The following is a 19,565-nucleotide window of genomic DNA, read 5'->3' as shown; positions in this document are numbered from 1 at the left end:
GGGCGGTTGTAAAGTCTGTATGTGTGAGTGTTCAGCACAGGGGCGGTTGTAAAGTCTGTATGTGTGAGTGTTCAGCACAACGGTGGTTGTAAAGTCTGTATGTGTGAGTGTTCGGCACAACGGCGGTTGTAAAGTCTGTATGTGTGAGTGTTCGGCACAACGGCGGTTGTAAAGTCTGTATGTGTGAGTGTTCGGCACAGGGCGGTTGTAAAGTGTATATGTGTGAGTGTTCAGCACGGGGCGGTTGTAAAGTGTGCAGGTGTGAGCGTGCGACAGCGACAAGCACAGGGAGGGGGCCCCAGGGATCAGAAAGCACAGCTCTAACCACAACGCCACACGAGCTACCACCTCCCCTTGATCTGAACAGGGCTTTGATGTTGAAACGGCACGCTCTGTCACAGGGTTGGGCCAAAAAATCAATGAGGGTGTGCATGTGTAGGTCTGGGGCAGAATCAATGAGGATGTGCATGTGTAGGTCTGGGGTTGTGAATGGCTTTCACCAACTCCAGCAGTACAGAACAGCAAGGATGTTTCTGGGCAGAGCGACCCCATTTGGTTAAATGACCTTTGCTAAGTACATAATTCCACAAGACACGCTGGTCGCAGCACATAAATTGGTTTGACTGGATGCCCACAATATGTATCGTTAGCCTCCCAAATGGCAATACACAGCCACGAGACACACTTAGCATCATCCAGCTGAGGCGGTGGGGGGGTGGGGGGCTTAAGGGAGTCAGTGTTGCTCAGGTTACAACAGCATGAGCGCCCCCTAGTAGCAGTCCAGGGAAACTGCCGGTCTCTCCTCTAATGTGTCCCTACTCTGCTGCAGGACTGGATGGTTTCCAGTGTGGAGAGCAGTCATGGCCTGCAGGGTATACTCCATGTGTGGTTCAGGTGGCAACCTGGTGACATATGACTACAGAAAAGTCCCATATTTTCAGAACCAATATTTTGGGATGCATGTTGTTCTTTACTATTATGTATCCTACTACTATAATTGGAGAGCGGTTTGTGAGTGTGTTTGTGTGTGTTTGTGTGTCCCACCATTCCTTCAATCCACATTCCTCCAATCCCTCCAAACTTGCCCCAAAAAAAGGTTAAGGGGGCCGCCCTTGCATATGCTGGTTTTCATCATTTCATTTTTTATGTTGAATAAATACTCGGCAGTTTTACTTTTTATTTTGGAATCCGGAACTACTGTCACCCGGAATTACTTTTCACCGTACCAACAGTAACAGTTACACCAGAGACAGTTCAGAACTGAAAACGCTGGATAGGATCCATTAAAGAAAGAGAGAGGTTTTTTTTGAAGAAATATTGCCGTTGATGCCATCTAGCACAGTTAATACATGTATGTCATTATTGCAATATGGCAAAAAATATATTATAATGGTTATAGCCCTTCTAAAAAAAAATCTAAATCCTGAAAGTAAAAAAACCGTACAGAACCTGTATGGTTCTTTGCTCAAATTCCAGCTGAACCCTTCCTCTGTGATAGCGTTTGCTATGATTCCACAACAACAGGTTTCTGTCCACTGTTCCATTCAGCACCATTATACTGGATAGGGTGGCTATATGCCAATCATTTAAGACGACCAATCAAGTCTCTCTACATCTATGACTAAGCGTGTTGGGTGGAGAGCTCACCTTCGGGGTCCAGGAGTTTGGTGAGCCCCAGGTTCTGCTCTGCGATGTTGAAGGCCTGTTGGAGGTTGTGCGTGGCGTTGGATTTGGTAAGCTTGTGGAACTCGATGAGATCAGGCCTGTGTGGTGGAAGAAAACCACAGCCTTGAGAAAGGCACCAGCGACAGCAGAGGGGAAGCAGCTCACGGAAGCTTGAGAACGGTGCTTTGGCACAGAGGCAGATCACCAATTCTGCCATCGTCATGGACAACATACAGAAAAGCTGCAGAATACTGCTGCTTTTCACTCGCCCTAGACGATGAACCTATGGTCACACCTGATATACTGTATGTCTGTCAAATGATAATAAATACATACAGATGTGCACACAGTGGGCTGACAGTGTCTTACCTGATTTGAGTTTACCACCCAATTGTCCAGCAAGGAAAAAATCTCACCTGTGCACCATCCACAACATAAGCTCACCTGTGCACCACCCACAACACAAGCTTGCCTGTGCACCGCCCACAACACAAGCTCACCTGTGCACCATCCACAACACAAGCTCACCTGTGCACCATCCACAACACAAACTCACCTGTGCACCACCCACTCCACAAACATACCTGTGCACCATCCACAACACAAGCTCACTTGTGCACCACCCACAACACAAGCTCACCTGTGCACCATCCACAACACAAACTCACCTGTGCACCACCCACTACACAAACATACCTGTGCACCATCCACAACACAAGCTCACCTGTGCACCACCCACAACACAAACTCACCTGTGCGCCATCCACAACACAAACTCACCTGTGCCCCACCCACTACACAAACATACCTGTGCACCATCCACAACACAAGCTCACCTGTGCACAATGCACAACTCAAACTCACCTGTGCACCACCCACTACACAAGCTCACCTGTGCACCATCCACAACACAAACTCACCTGTGCACCACCCACTACACAAGCTCACCTGTGCACCATCCACTACACAAGCTCACCTGTGCACCATCCACAACACAAGCTCACCTGTGCACCATCCACAACACAAACTCACCTGTGCACCACCCACAACTCAAACTCACCTGTGCACCATCCACAACACAAGCTCACCTGTGCACCATCCACTACACAAACTCACCTGTGCACCATCCACAACACAAGCTCACCTGTGTCTGTGTATGAGGGCGTTGAAGGCCAGGCCATCTTTCCAGCAGGTGGTGAAGTTCTGGATGTTGACCTCTGGGTACCTGCAGGTCCACACAACACACACATTGTTCACCACTTTCCAGAGAAGTCCCCATGACAGGAAATGAAATGTGACAAACCAATTTTCTGAAAAGGTGACCACTGCTATTCTCTTAATATTGTCAACACAACACATTGTCAGCAGAGGAAATAAAGAAGATTCATCTATTGATTAAATGTGGAACATGCCACAAACGAAAATGACAGAAACAACTAAGGAACTTCATACAATAATATGTGTTAATATAATCTTATATATCAAAAACAATACATTAATTAATCAGCTAATTAAATAATTAATTTTTCCATGAAACAGAACAAGAAACCGCTTCGCATTGCCAAAATTTAAGTTTGGGTTGCCAGACACACCCTGCAGTTTTCATCTGACACCAGAGGAGGAGGGCATCCTTGGCTGAGCGTGTCTCTCTGTTGTCTTCCGTCTCAATCCTGATCACCTGGATCTGGAGAAGGAGGAGGAGGAGGAGGAGGGGGAGGAGGAAGAGGAGGAGGGGGAAGAGTAGGAAGACAATAACTATATGAGCAATAAACCAATGCTATGATCTATCACTTTCCTACCGGCATCCACCTGCTGGTGCCGGAAATGCCATAATGCTGCATCTGTAATGCTTGATGCACTAGACACATTCCAACAGTGTAACATAATGGTTAGGGAACTGGGCTTATAATTCAGAGGCTGCGGGTTTGAATCAAAAGTAAGCCACTATCATTTAATCAACGAGCAAGGCATTTAACCTGAATTGCTTCAGTAGGAGTCGCATCCGCATCCGGTTTAAGGATCGCATCCGGTTTAAGACACTGGTGCTTGCTTTCCAAGCAGTCAAGGGGTCAGCTCCTGGTTATCTGCAGAAGATGATCAGACCCTACAAGCCGGCCAGATCGCTCCGATCGGCTACTACAGGGCGGCTGATTCCTCCCCCTACACGAGCAGCAACAAGGTCTCGACTCTTTGCAGTTCTGGCCCCACGATGGTGGAACGATCTTCCAGTGGAGGTCAGAACAGCAGAGTGTCTGAGCACCTTCAAACGGAAACTCAAGACGCACCTCTTCTCTGTATACCTCTCTCCTCTTCCCTAAACCCTCTCCCATAACTATCCTAAAAAAAAAAAAAAAAAAAAAAAAATTTTTGGTTCAGACTATCTTGTTTCTCCTTACTGTATGCTACTACAGTAAAGGCTTTTTATCTGCATTTTATTCAATGGACTTAAGTGGACTTGATCCTGAGTTTGGTTACACTGTTGTAAGTCGCTCTGGATAAGAGCGTCAGCTAAATGCCTATAATGTAATGTAATGTAATGTAATGAGTCCAGCTGTGTAAATTGATTGAGCATCTACATTAATGAATCTACAATTGCAGTCCAAGACTCACAGAGTGCTAATAATGTAGCACAGGGTGAGGTCGGCAAAGCGCATATGCATCTGCAATAAGAGACAGAGCCGGATCTCGGCCCTTTGCACTGGGACGGACATGTTGTTCTGAGATGCAGAACCAGCTCATGTTCTGAGATGCAGAACCAGCTCATTGTTTTGATTATGAAAAAACCACCGCCTTGTCTGTGAATCTGCTTTGTGGAGTAGCCACTAAAAATATTACCACTGCGTTAATGATCTTGAACATGACACACCATCTCTTAAGACCCACAGCAGGTGGTCATGCTCAGGGATAGTCTCATTGCATCCACATATATGATACGCTGTAAATGGCCATGCTTACACTCTCATTGGACAACAAAACAATGCTTAATTCAAGATCCTTCATTAGTCGCTGTGATATATATTTAGCATAATGCACACTGACATTTTTGCTGAATACATTATATTAAGACATCAATACGCGATCAATACAATATTTCAATCTGTGATCCAGGAAAGCGTCTTGTTTACCTGAATACCACCCGCAGTGTGCTTGTCTGTTGTGAATAACAGTGAGCCCTTATTCGTCTACTGAACGAGGTTCACATATGTCCGTGAGGACCGCAGGGCCATCACACACGGTTTGGTCGCCCCCGGCAACTATCCGACATTTCTTCGCACTTTGGAGTCGTGGCCGCCATCTTGGCCCGTTGAATCACAAGGCGTACATGCAGTGAGAGCATTTACCCATCATGCCCCTCTGATACAAATCCCCTAACAGACAAACAGGCTGCCTCCATCTAATCACAACCCTAATGGACCCTGCAGGGTCATCAAGAGAGAGACTGCTACCCGACTCCATGTAAGGGGTCAGGAAAGGACCCATTTCCAAAATTTGTTGTACATAAGCTCTGAAAATGGGCGATTAATGTTGCTTCAATTTCTAAACTCTTTCGTGTGTGGCATGTCAATGTAAACTAAACCACTGTACATGTATGAAGTATATTTCTTATTGGGTTCTATTGGTAGGTGTAACATACTGTATTAAAAAACAGCCTAATGTGGGATATAGGTATGCATATATGCATACACTTATGTATATGTGTGTATGTGTGTACACACATAGCATGAATGTATATATTTCTCTAGAGGTGATGTACTCTATGAGTTTTTGTTCTTCTATGTCAGAGTCCAAGAGTCCAAACCCTGTCTATGCAAGGTCAGGGTTTGGACTCATGAACATAACCACACATAAGACAGACATATCTGACCTGTTCAGGGGCACTGGAGTGAGTTTTACTTTGGGGGAACATTTTCTCCCCAGTTCCTACCAGCATCCCCCCCCCCACCCCACAATAAATATAGTTAGTGGAAAAGTCAAGTGGTTCCACCAGAGCCAGCTATCGGGATTAAGATGCAGAATCATGCTAGCCTCATCCATTTTCACTCGCAAAAGAGCTGGTTTTGTTGATTCTTAATTGTGTATGTATGCAATATATCTCCTAGTCAGTAATAAGATAGTAGACAGTAGACACCCTCAGTTGGGCACAAGAATAAAAGTATCATGTTTAATCAACATAATTAAACCGCATACAACCCTCTAATATTGAAATGCCTGAATTAAATACATGACAAACGTTCTGTTTTTAGACACATAACTAAATGCATTCATAATAAATGTGCCTGACAGAGTGTGGGGTGAAGATAAGGCATGAAGAAGTCAACTGAACAAGGGTGAAGAAGAGCTACTCTACAAACTAACACCACCTCCCCTCCACCGATCCACCTCTTTACCATCCAAACCCTCGACTGACACATATGGAATCTATCAAATCTATCACGACATATTTATTTACGTTATCTGAGAATATGACATAGAGAAAGACAGAAAGATAAGATAGATAGTTTGTCTTCAAGAGGAAATTCTGTTCAGTTATGTGTTGGCATATGAGAACATTCCAAAAACAACACAAAAAACTCTGAATTCTCCTTTCTCACTACCCAACTTTAAACATATTTGGTCACAAAAAACTCAACTATACTTTTTCACTTCCATCCCATCAATGCATTGAACAATATATCCATCCATCCATTATCTTTACCCGCTGATCTTGGGCAGGGTCGCGGGGGGTGCTGGAGCCTATGCCAGCATGCGTTTGGCAAGAGGTAGGAACACACCCTGGGCAGGCCATCAATCTATCACTGGGCACATACACCACTCATTCACTCACACACACACTCATACCTATGGGCAATTTAGAGTCTCCAATCAGTCTACCGATCATGCAAACTCCACACAGAAAGGCCCAGGCCGGATTCAAACTCAGGACCTCCTTGCTGTGAGGCAACAGTGCTATCCACTGCACCATCGTGCCGCCCAATATATTAAACTTTACAATAACTATACAATACAATTTGAACAATGCAAGTAACTTATTCTAATATGTTAATAGTAATAGCATAGTATTCACGTTACCTTCCTCCCACAAGACTGCCAATCTCCTCGTAAAATCTTGCATGGGGTGATTTTAAAAGCCTGATACTGTAGCCAGTCAATCATCTGATTGCAACCTATTGAGCCTACTGGTTAATAGGTAACTACTGCACGATTTTATTGGAGTGATTTATTAAGGACCAGGCTCCATTAAAGGAATGATACTTGCTGTATTGGGTGGACTGTTGACTGCGCACCCGCACCATGCCTTTCAAAATAAAAGTACATGGCCAACGCTTTTTTTTTTTCAGTACAATTATTGCAGGGGACAAGCTAGATGACTGACAGTAGACGCCCCCCATACACCGGTAGCCATAAGGTTCAGAGCGCTGTGCCAATGCTATTTCATGATGGTGCTGGTGTGATGATTATGATGATGATGATAATGATGGTGGTGATGATGGTGATGCTCATGATAATGATGATGATGATGATGGATGGTGGTGGGATGACATCGATGATCAGGGGTGATGATGGTGATGATGATGATGATGATGATGACAGTGATGATGATGATGAAGATGATGATAATGATGGCGGTGGTCATGATGATGATGAAGATGATGATGGTGATGATGATGATAATGATGATGATGACGATGATGATGATGATGATGGTGGTGGTCATAATGATGATGAAGACAATGATAATGATGATGGTGGTGGTTATGATGATGATGATGGTGATGGTGACAGTAATGATGATGATGATGGTGATAGTGATGATGGTGGTGGTGGTTATGATGATGATGATGATATTAGTAATGGTGACAGTAATGACGCTGATGATGATAATGACCATTACAATGACAGTGCAAAGATAATATGACGCTGGAAATGCTGTCACGGTTATTATGATAATTCTGAGAATTGGATGAGCACAGGACATGATGATATGTTGGCTATGATTCGCAGTGCAGTAGGGATCTGGCCAAGCAGCAACTTAGTGTATCACACACTGCCCTCTCCTGCTCCTCTCCTTCATTACAGAGGTCTGCTCAGTCTTCCTTCTTCCCCTTCCTGTGTGTCTGCGGCACTGGCTAGTGCAATTCCTGCTGACTGCGCAAAGCACACTCTGACAGAGCAAGAGAGAGAAAGAGGAGAGGGTAGAGAGAGGAAATGAGGGGAAATAGGGGAGAGAGAGGAGAGAGAGGGAATAGGGGGAGAGAGGGGAGAGGGAATGACGGAAAAGAGGTGAGACAGAGGTAATGAGGGGAGAGAGGTGGAAGGAAGGCGCAAGACAAAAGAAAGGGGTAGAGGGAGACAGAGGGGGAAGGAGTGAGAAACGAGAGGGAGGGGAGGACATCCCGTGCCCCGTGCCCCGTGCCCTGTGGCCCACACCCCACGCCCTGTCACCCACGCATCGCCCCCCATGCCCACTGCTCTCTCCCTAGAGCAAGTTCCCATCGCCCTGCTCCTGCCCTTTCTCCACCATTGGCTCTCTGGCTCCACCACCAAAACTGGACCTTAGCTAAGAACGGCCCGCCTAACCCACAAGCAACTGGACTGCGTGGGGGTGGAGGGGGGGCAGGTGAAAGATGAGATGGCCTGAAGACCGCTCTCCTTGAACCCCACCCCCACCACCCAGAGCCGGCTGGACCGCTGCATCCTTGCGACTGCATTCTAACAGTTGCCCGGCTCTCCATCAACCCCCGGGCCTCCCAGACCGCATAACGTGCTACTCACACGTCCGACGTTTCGGTTTGGCGCGGTCGCGTCCCGCGTGCTCCTCTCCGGCCTGCCGCTCCGTCCTTGCCCCCGCTGCTGAGTGTGAAGGCCCGGGGCGGACTGACATTCAGCCGTCACCCCGGCGACGTCACGCAGTGATGATGCGGCATGATTGGCGCCTCTCCCCGCAGAAACTTCGACTTATTTATAAACCCCTCTGCTGTTGTGCCTCGCGGAATATGATCTCCCCTCATACCCCCGAGTCAGCAAAGGTGGGACGAGCTTTCGTTATGAAGCAGAATGGCCAGTCACAGCGGAGCTGTGTTTAGATCGAAAAGCATCAGTCTATTTGGCTCCAAAATCATAGCTTTTCCAGCCAAGCCTGAAGAAGTTTCTCGCTGAAATATGCAGAGAGAACTCTAGGAGAACTTCTCAGAAGGCTAAAATGGATGTACTCCAACAGTACACATATTTGTTTTTAGTTACAAGAATGTGCTGCAAAAAACAGACCTGCTTGAGCCCAGAAACAATGTCCCTTTCTCAAAATGACAGCTTAATTTCTTAAGGACAAAGGCAAACACTTTTGCTTGAACCTGACAGGCAAAAGATGAAAGAAACCAGCTGTACTAGAACTAGATTGATGGGTTGTGGTGCCTGCCCTCACCACCACCACTGTAACATTCTAACACTGGTCTAAGACAGACCAGGACACTGTCTAAAAGTACCACGAGACCTTTAATGGCTACAGCAAGTCAGGACCTCGGTTTAATGTCGCATCTGAAAACTGCACCTTCACTGTGCTGGGGCATTGGATTATCTATTATGGCCAGAAAAAAGAGTGCCCCCTATGGCCCCACAACACCTTTTCTGGACTTTGTCAAACTCTCTTATCTAAGCTCTGCGCTGGATACTCTTTAGCATGTTCTGCTCAAAGGCACAGCAGAGCTCTGTGGATGCAAATCAGTGGCTTTCTGACCCCAAGGCCAGTTCCAAAACCAAAATTGCCCTACGCAGACGTTTAATCCAGTCACAGATTTGAAAAGAAACACACACACACACACACGCACCTGGAAGCGAAGGATGATGGTCCAGATGAGGCCCAGGGTGAGGCGGTGGTTGCCATCGACGATGTCGTGGGAGCCCACGTTCTCCAGATGGACCCTCTGCTCCTTGAGGAACTGCAGGGCTTTGTCCACGTTCTCCAGGCAGTGGATCCGCATGCGGCCTCTCGTGGGTCTGGGCTGAGGAGCGCCAAAGCGGAACGTACCAGTAAAAACAGGGCGTGACCCAAAAGCCGCTCAACAAGTCATCCATTATCAGCCACCATTACAAACAATGCACAAACACTCACGGCTTAAAATGTGTGCATAGTTGTTTTTGTCTATCTTTAACATTCCTTTTATTCTGAGTTTGAAATGGCCAGCTGAGCCTCTCCACGTTACCTCAGTGCCACCCACACCTGCAGTTACAGCACATTCAGTGCTGCAGTCCACAGACCAGGTGGGGCTGACAGTGTGCTGCCTATAAGCGTACCTCACACAGGTGACAGCTGTGAGCATGCAGCCACCTACCCATGGACCCTAACCCTAACCCCATTCTGCCCATGGACCCTAACCCTAACCCCATTCTACCCATAGACCCTAACCCTAACTCCATTCTGCCCATAGACCCTAACCCTAACTCCATTCTACCCATAGACCCGAACCCCATTCTACCCATGGACCCTAACCCTAACTCCATTCTGCCCATAGACCCTAACCCTAACTCCATTCTGCCCATAGACCCTAACCCTAACTCCATTCTGCCCATAGACCCTAACCCTACCCCCATTCTGCCCATAGACCCTAACCCTAACTCCATTCTACCCATAGACCCGAACCCCATTCTACCCATGGACCCTAACCCTAACTCCATTCTACCCATAGACCCAAACCCAATTCTACCCATGGACCCTAACCCTAATCTAATTCTAACTATAGACGCTAACCCTAACCCCATTCTGCCCATAGACCCTAAACCTAACTCCATTCTACCCATAGACCCGAACCCCATTCTACCCATAGACCCTAACCCCATTCTACCCATGGACCCTAACCCTAATCTAATTCTAATCATAGACCTTAACCCTACCCCCATTCTGCCCATAGACCCTAACCCTAACTCCATTCTGCCCATAGACCCTAACCCTAACCCCATTCTGCCCATAGACCCTAACCCTAACCCCATTCTACCCATGGACCCGAACCCCATTCTACCCATGGACCCGAACCCCAGTCTACCCTCAGACCCTAACCCGAACCCCATTCTACCCTCAGACCCTAACCCTAACCCCATTCTACCCATGGACGTTAACCCTAACCCTGTGTACTATTTACAATGCAGCCACTTAGCAGACGCTTTTCACCAAAGCCACTTATGGGCAGTGCATTTAATATTGCCTTGGTGCACATACTTGTCTTTAAAAAGTACAGATAAATGAATTCTGTACATACAATTTCTGTGGAGGCTCTCGTATGTTCCCATCATCTCCATTCTATTTTAGGAAGGAGCCCAAGAATAAGTTTCAGAGGGACATATTCGGTTAGTATTTTCCCCTGAGACGTGTTTACCTGGCCTCAACCAAACAGCCAGTCAGAAGCTGTTGATGTATCAGTGACACACGCAACACTGCAGCAGCTCAGCCTTTCATCAGCAATGCACAGTGACACATCACACGTGTGTTAGGGCTTCACAAATGTTTCAGCGCTCAAAATGAAATTAATAAACACTGAAATAGCACTAATAAATAAAACTGTAGTTTAGCTAAGAAAGCTAAAATTACATAAGACCTCATTTATTAATCATAGCTGTCAGATATCATCAGGTCTGAGTGATGGCTGCAGGTTTTTTTGCTGTTAAAGACAGACTTAATGCACCAGCGGAACAACATTGGAGAGCGCACCTTATGGGGAGCCACATATTTTAATTGCATGTTCTCGATTGGATTCTGGGACAAAATGGTTGTGCATGACAGTTCTAAGTGGTCAGCATTTTACATGTTGAATTGTTTTCCTTTTCCTGATTGGGTGCTTCAACTGAGGTAGGGTTCCATAACCGCGGAGAGTCACAGGGGGGTTAAATTTAATGTGTTTGTACAGAGCTTTTTTACAGAGGCACAGTCACAAAGACACTTGACATCACAAACAGGAGGAAAATGGGGCAAAGCCAAGCCTGAAACCTCAAAAAGCTAGCAACTGAAGAGAAGAAAAACGTGTGGTGGCTAGAAGCAAAATTCCCCAATCTCGGAATCTCGGAAGGAACCTGGCTATAGTGGGGGAGCCCATCCTCCACTGACCAGTCCGGTGTAATAGTAGGCTATAAAGATGAAACTGATGGGAACAGAAATGTAACAAGGGATCAATCAGAAACAACGATGAAATGGGTTGGGCAGGTTACAGTCAGTGGTATTAAACTAGCTGTGTCCTCAGCCGCAGTGTTTCAGTTAAAAGCAATGACCAGTTCAGACCCAAGAAACCAGGTGAGATTGAGCTAATGGTGTCCTCGATTGCTTTAACTGATAAATTAAGTGCTGAGTCACAGATAAAACCAGCACACCCTGTGGCCCCCCAGGGACCGGGTTTGAGGAGGGGGGTGGGGGGTACCAACCAGCAGTTCTCCAGACAGGACCTCCAGCAGCCTGGTGAGCATGTAGCCGTCCCGCAGGTCGTTGTACAGGTCCCCGATGCGGCAGGAGACGCGGGACAGGTGGGAGTTGACCCACTTGGTGAAGGTCTTCTTTTGGACCGCGTCCCTCTCGTCTGGACCAGAAGAACAGTCTCCAGTCAGGCTAACAGACAGCAGCGGTCAAACGCGAGCGACCAGCAAACGCTGCGCCCTACTCTGGAAAAGACATGGCTCACAGCGCCCTAATGGACTATAAAGGCTGTCGTAAGAGCGGTGACATCACATCGCTGAGTCAGCTTTTTACAGCTCATGTAATCCTCATGATTTATAGGCCTGTTAAACAGTGGCCGCTCTACACAGCACTCTGTACAAGCATCTGCATGTATACCATGGACTGCGTCAGCAACTGGAGAATAAAGCCAGTCTAGGCATTAAAGGAATTTAGATATATATACCGGTTGTCCAAAACATGACCCTTTAGGCCTGCAACCACAGTCTATCCCTTACCCCCTTCAACAAAGTTCCAGGTTGTGGGAATTCTTTGTTTTTTGGCATGGAAAGATGAAAGTCTTTCGCTTTCACTAGACGGTATTATACTGCATGCCACTGATTTGAGCATAAATAATCACTCGCCAAAGCTTTACTGTACACACAGTTAGGCTCGTACCAATTTCACAAACAGCAGCAGGTTCACAAAGGGGTGTAACACCAAAGGACGAATGCGCTGGAGTCTTATGGAAAGTAGAACAGGGGCTCTGAGTTACCACTCACTTATGTTAGCAGACACCCTGAAACAGGAACGTATTGCTTTATTTCTGTATATGGAAGTTTTGTTTCTCATTCAAGCCGCATCTCTTATTAAATTCCAGTTAATTTGTCCTTTGATTTGCGTTAGATTTCTCTTTTGACTACGCTCGTTAGGTTAGACATAAATAATGACAGTCACAGGAAGGAAGAACGAACAAAACTAACTTATGCATCGAGCCCAGTCTGGCATAATGGTGCTAGTATGATTTTGGGTTTTGGTGGTGTTACACGCCAGCATGACACCCCTGGGAGGGAGATGCGGCAGTGCCGGGGAACACCACTGGATGTCGCATGGAGAGAGAGAGAGAGAGAGCGCACCCACACAAACACAAAATAAAATAAATTGCCATCTTCACCCTTCTCCCTCACGGGTTCCGGACGAAAACAATAAACTAAAACAACAAATTAAAAAAACAAAGACAAAAGAAAGTAAAAAGAGTGACAGCTATTTCAGTTCCCCGCTCTGTAGCTGGCCTGCTTTCCAGCAGACCAGCTCCTCCTACTTTTCAGTGGCGGTTCATTGTTCACCGTCTTTTTAAAAGAAACAAAACTGAAATCAAACACAATTCAAATAGAGAAACTCTCGGTGTGAGCTCCCGGGCTCGGCCCCAAACTGTGGAGAGCAGCACACCTTTGAGCACCTGGGCTGTGTTGGCTAATCGGCCCAGGTGCCCAGCCGGCGCAGCCCAGACCGATCCGCCTCTCCAGCAGACAGAATGCCACAGATGGCCTTAAACGCGAATGAACTGGGGGGTTGTTGGTGACTGCAGACCAGCGCAACAATAGCATTGCAAAAGACATACGCCCCCTGCGAAAACCGCACAATTAAAATGTCTTTTATTAACAGAGTTTAAAAACACTTGAACTGAACTGTGTGGCCCTAAACGATGTGTGTGAGCGTGTGAGTGTGTGAGTGTGTGTGAGTGTGAGTGTGAGGGTGTGTGTGAGTGTGTGTGAGTGTGAGCGTGTGAGCGTGTGTGAGTGTGTGAGCGTGTGTGAGTGTGAGTGTGTGTGTGAGGGTGTGTGTGAGTGTGTGTGAGTGTGAGTGTGTGAGTGTGAGGGTGTGTGTGAGTGTGTGAGCGTGTGTGAGTGTGAGTGTGTGAGTGTGTGAGTGTGAGTGTGTGAGTGTGAGGGTGTGTGTGAGTGTGAGTGTGTGAGTGTGAGGGTGTGTGTGAGTGTGTGTGAGTGTGAGTGTGAGGGTGTGTGTGAGTGTGTGTGAGTGTGAGCGTGTGTGAGTGTGTGAGTGTGAGGGTGTGTGTGAGTGTGTGAGTGTGAGGGTGTGTGTGAGTGTGTGTGAGTGTGAGTGTGTGAATGTGAGGGTGTGTGTGAGTGTGTGTGAGTGTGAGCGTGTGTGTGTGAGTGTGTGTGAGTGTGAGTGTGTGAGTGTGCGTGAGCGTGTCTGAGTGCATGAGCGTGTGAGCGCGTGTGTGTGAGCGTGTGTGAGTGATTGAGCGTGTGTGTGTGAGCGTGTGTGAGCGTGTCTGAGTGCATGAGCGTGTGAGCGCGTGTGTGTGAGCGTGTGTGAGTGATTGAGCGTGTGTGAGTGTGTGAGTGTGTGAGTGTGTGTGTGAGTGTGCTCGAGCATGTGAGTGTGAGTGTGAGGGTGTGTGTGTGAGTGTGTGAGTGCTTGTGCATGTGTGAGTGTGAGCGTGTGTGAGTACATGAGTGTGCGAGCGTGTGTGAGTACATGAGTGTGCGAGTGTGTGTGTGTGTGTGAGTGTGTGTGTGTGTGTATGTGAGTGTGTGTGTGAGCGTGTGTGAGTGTGAGCGTGTGAATGTGTGTGTGAGTATGTGTGTGTGTATGTGAGTGTGTGAGCGTGTGTGAGTGTGAGCGTGCGTGTGAGTGCGTGAGTGTGAGCGTGTGAGCGTGTGCGTGTGAGTGTGTGTGTGAGCGTGTGTGTCAGCAGCGTGTGAGTGTATGAGTGTGAGCGTGTGTGTGTGTGTGAGTGTGTGTGCGTGTGTGTGTGTAAGTGTGTGAGTATATAAGTGTGAGTGTATGAGTGTGAGTGTGTGAGTGTGAGCGTGTGTGTCAACAGCGTGTGAGTGTATGAGTGTGAGCGTGTGTGTGTGTGAGTGTGTGAGTATATAAGTGTGAGTGTGTGTGAGTTTGTGAGAGTGTAAAAGTGTGAGTGTGTGTGTGTTAGTGTGTGAGTGTGAGCGTGTGAGTTGTATGTGAGTGTATGAATGTGAGCTTGTGTGTGTATGTGAGCGTGTATGAGTGTATGAGTGTGAGCGTGTGTGTCAGCAGTGTGTGAGTGTGTGAGTGTGAGCGTGTGTGTGTGTATGTATGTGAGTGAGTTTATGAGTGTGAGCCTCTGTGTCAGCAGTCAGCTCTGAGCTGGGCCCACCTGCGAGGGCCTTGATCCGGGAGCACTCAAACAGCTTGGCGCTGGTGCTGTCCGTGTCCCAGCACGGCCGGGTGCCGCTGGCCGGCCGGTTGTTGTTGTTCAGCTGCCGCTGGGCCTCTGCGTTGTCCAGGTCGGTGGAAGCATTGGCCATGATGGCTGGTCCCTTGTGTTCACCCTGTGAAACACACACACATACACACACAGACACAGACACACGCGTAAATACCAATGCATGAGCTCACTAATACACAAGCAGGCACAAACATACAAACAAACATTTATAGCTGCATTCACACACGTGCACACACACACATACACGCACCCATACACATGTGCACACACACACACTCACGTGTGAATACCAATGCATGAACTCACTAATACACAAGCAGGCACAAACATATAAGCAAACATTTATAGGCACATTCACACATGTGCACACACACACACACACGCACGTGAATACCAATGCATGAACTCACTAATACATGAGCAGACACAAACATATAAGCAAACATCTATAGGTGCATTCACACATGTACACACACACACACACACACACACACACACACGTTTGTATTGCTATACTTGTAAGGACTTCCCATTGACTTACATTCATTCCGTAACCTCTAACCCTAACCCCAACCACTACATGCCTAACCTTAACCTAATTGTAACCCTAACCCTAAGTCCTAACCCTGAAACAGCCTCTTGAACTTGTGAGTGTGTGAGTGTGTGAGTGTGAGCGTGTGTGTGTGTATGTATGTGAGTTATGTGATGTGTGTGTGTATGTATGTGAACTAGTGATGCAAGAACACCTTGCATAATTTTCCTCATCTTTCTATCGTTGTGGGGACATTTGGTTCTCACAAAGATAGTAATACATGCCCACACACACACACACACACAGCTGCTGAAGAACTGACGCTAATGAATAAAACCAGTAACAACTTCGCTAGCTGTAAGTTTTCAGTTTCACTCTCAAACTCCCAGCAGCGCTACAACACAACACAAATGCCCAGCTTTCTCATGGATGAACTAGTGATGCAAGAACACACAGTTGGCCAAGAAGCAACTGGACAGCCAACTGTCCAATTACTTTTGCTCCCCATGAATAAAACTATGGACTATGAACGAATAAAACGGGCTGAAATTGCTACATAGATCATCCGATACAGATGTACCGTAAAAACCCTCAAATTAAACCTGGCTGGCAAGTCTGCACTTTAACCTCATATGCATTGCTTTATTTCAAATCCAATGTGCTGGAGTACAGAGCCAAAATCACCAAACTTGTGCCACTGCCCCAATACTCCCCGATCTCATTTCAGAATTGCTAGAAAATGACACTAGTAAATATAAACTCGTTAGCTTTCCTCTTCCCCCTCGAGACTACCATCTGTGTGCCAGACCAGCAACTCCTTCTAAGAGCCCCAGTTCATCCTCCACCTTCTTCACAAAACAGAGGGATTCAAGGCCTTGACTCCCCCAACCCTGTACCCCCTTTCACCCACCTCCTCCTGCCCCGCCCCCTCCCCCACTCCAGCAAAGACACAACACAAAAGCTTGTGCTATCTCTGTGAAATAGCACTCACAATTATATATAAATGTGCACTTCACACACACAAATGTACACAAACACACACACACAAACATAATCATGCACACACACACACACGTTCAAAACAAGCGCACACACACAAACACACACAAACATAATTACATGCACAAACACACACACACACACACACACACCCTGGAGGGCTGCACTATTTGTGGACCTTACGTCCAACCAGCCACTTAGCTGCCTAATTACATGAGTGATCATCCTGATTGGGTTGATTTAGCTCCCCTTGCGCTGTCCCAAGCTGTAATCAGGGCAGAGTCCCTGCTGGACCCCTGGACTGAAACTGAACCTGCTACATGTGTTTGCTACATAGCTTCTGTACAAAACCTGCTATATGTGTGTGCTACATAGCTTCTGTACATAACCTGCTACATGTGTGTGCTACATAGCTTCTGTACATAACCTGCTACATGTGTGTGCTACATAGCTACTGTACATGACCTGCTACATGTGTTTGCTACATAGCTTCTGTACATAACCCGCTACATGTGTTTGCTACATAGCTTCTGTACAAAACTTGCTACATGTGTGTGCTACATAGCTACTGTACATGACCTGCTACGTGTGTTTGCTACATAGCTTCTGTACATAACCCGCTACATGTGTTTGCTACATAGCTTCTGTACAAAACCTGCTACATGTGTGTGCTACATAGCTACTGTACATGACCTGCTACATGTGTTTGCTACATAGCTTCTGTACATAACCTGCTACATGTGTTTGCTACATAGCTTCTGTACATAACCAGCTACATGCGTTTGCTACATACCTTCTGTACATATTTTACATAACCTGCTACATGTGTTTGCTACATAGCTTCTGTACATAACCTGCTACACGTGTGTGTTACATAGCTTCTGTACATAACCTGCTACATGTGTTTGCTACATACCTTCTGTACATAACCTGCTACATGTGTGTGCTACATAGCTTCTGTACATAACCTGCTACATGTGTTTGCTACATAGCTTCTGTACATAACCTGCTACATGTGCTTGATACACAGCATCTGTACTGCACAGACTACAGCGCTCCTGTTCACAGTCCAGACCCTAACCCTAACCCCAACCCTTTTTCCATTTGCAGAAACAATCACGCATTCTCCTGCGCCGGATGTAGTGTCAGTGGGGTTGGTCGGAAGCTTAAAGTCCATCAGTACCAATCAGAAAGGAATGCACCATGAGCCAGCGTGTCTGTCCGGTCGGACTTTAAAATGAGACCCCCTTTTACTCAGTGTAGAGATGCCCCTCACTGTCACAGCCACAGTGGCATCACACAGCTACGTGGTCTCAGACCCCCAATCACTCAAAAAAACAGAGAGGCGCAGAACCGAACGACAGGAAATGAGGTCGTAATTACATCAGAAAACCGTTGGTTTTTCCAAATGGGGCAAACAACTGTGCCAAGTCTAATTAAGCTTTTCTCAATTTCACCTTCCTTGTATGTCACTGAAGTATCATTGCGAATGTCACACCCCGATTTGGGGGAAAACATTTAAGTAAATCTAAAAGAAAAATAATCACAATACAGATAATTAGAACTAGTGTTCAACAATAAAGCTGGTCTGAAATAAAGGAAGTGCTTTTGGCAGACATGCATGTGTGGAGATGCAGGATCCCACAGCTTTCCTTCCTCCTCCTTTCTCCTAACAGCCTGATTAAATATTACTAAAAGATGATATTAATGACTTCATGTCTGTTATTGTATACTCTTCGTATGTACTATGTTGCAGTCTTAGGCAGGTCTCATTTGTAACAAAAATTCTAAATCTCAGTGGGATTTCCTGGTAAAACGAAGGCAAAATAAAAGAATAAATAAGTTGTTATTGTGATTTCTGAGGGGGGTGGGGTTCATCTCACTGCTCTTTGTCCCCGCCCACCCCCCCCCCCCCTTCAGCAGACAGCGCTGGCAGAACATGAAGCTGGGGGGAAGAAGGGGTTGGATAGGTATCCAGTGATGCATGACACTGACATATCACAGTAGTGAGAACCACTCCCCCCCCCCCCCCCCCCCCCCCCGATCTGCATCCTGGGGCATCAACAGCCAGAGCAGGGGGAGGAGCTGGGATCCATGCGCCCCCCGAACTCCCAGCTGTGGATACAGAGCAGGGCCATGCCCATGGTGTAGCCAACACTTCAATCCAGAACAGGTGACCTCCACACAGACTGGTCGCCCCGGGACTCAAAACAGGACTCAAACCAGGATTCAAACCAGGATTTAGACTTCTATACACTGCACCACCATGCTGCCCCCTAATTATCTAGCTGAATTAAATGAATGACCTAATTGAATTTGCTGGTTGATTTGTTGATTAGATAACTGGATCAGGGAAAAACCTTTTTCTTTGCTGAAGGTGGGGCTACGTAGCGGGAGGGCCTCAGAAGACATGTTATGCTGCCTTAAGTAAATGAGCCGCACACATCACCCATCAGCCACATATATCACCCATCAGCCACAAAAACTACACACATCACCCATCAGCCACAAAAACCACACACATGACCCATCAGCCACAAAAACTACACACATCACCCATCAGCCACAAAAACCACACACATGACCCATCAGCCACAAAAACCACACAAATCACCCATCAGCCACATACATCACCCATCAGCCACAAAAACTACACATATCACCCATCAGCCACAAAAACCACACACATCACCCATCAGCCACAAAAACCACACACATCACCC

General features: G+C 46.8%; 1 protein-coding gene across 2 annotated transcripts in view; it reads right to left on the bottom strand.

Annotated features, from left to right (window-relative positions):
- The window catches only part of LOC118209414 (spectrin beta chain, non-erythrocytic 4-like), a 110,507-nt gene that overhangs the window by 76,294 nt on the left and 14,648 nt on the right, over positions 1 to 19,565 (bottom strand). For both annotated transcript variants that reach the window (XM_035384694.1, XM_035384695.1), the window contains exons 2-7: positions 15,240 to 15,414; positions 12,067 to 12,218; positions 9,489 to 9,662; positions 3,258 to 3,349; positions 2,810 to 2,890; positions 1,648 to 1,763 (exon numbers count right to left, since the gene is read on the bottom strand). In XM_035384694.1, the coding sequence (XP_035240585.1) occupies positions 1,648 to 1,763; positions 2,810 to 2,890; positions 3,258 to 3,349; positions 9,489 to 9,662; positions 12,067 to 12,218; positions 15,240 to 15,390 (766 nt within the window). In that variant the 5' untranslated portion in view covers positions 15,391 to 15,414. The remainder of the gene's footprint in view (positions 1 to 1,647; positions 1,764 to 2,809; positions 2,891 to 3,257; positions 3,350 to 9,488; positions 9,663 to 12,066; positions 12,219 to 15,239; positions 15,415 to 19,565) is intronic.

Source organism: Anguilla anguilla, chromosome 12 (assembly GCF_013347855.1).
Source record: "Anguilla anguilla isolate fAngAng1 chromosome 12, fAngAng1.pri, whole genome shotgun sequence".
In the NCBI taxonomy this organism is placed as follows: domain Eukaryota; kingdom Metazoa; phylum Chordata; class Actinopteri; order Anguilliformes; family Anguillidae; genus Anguilla; species Anguilla anguilla.
This window is presented reverse-complemented; position numbering and strand designations above follow the sequence as displayed.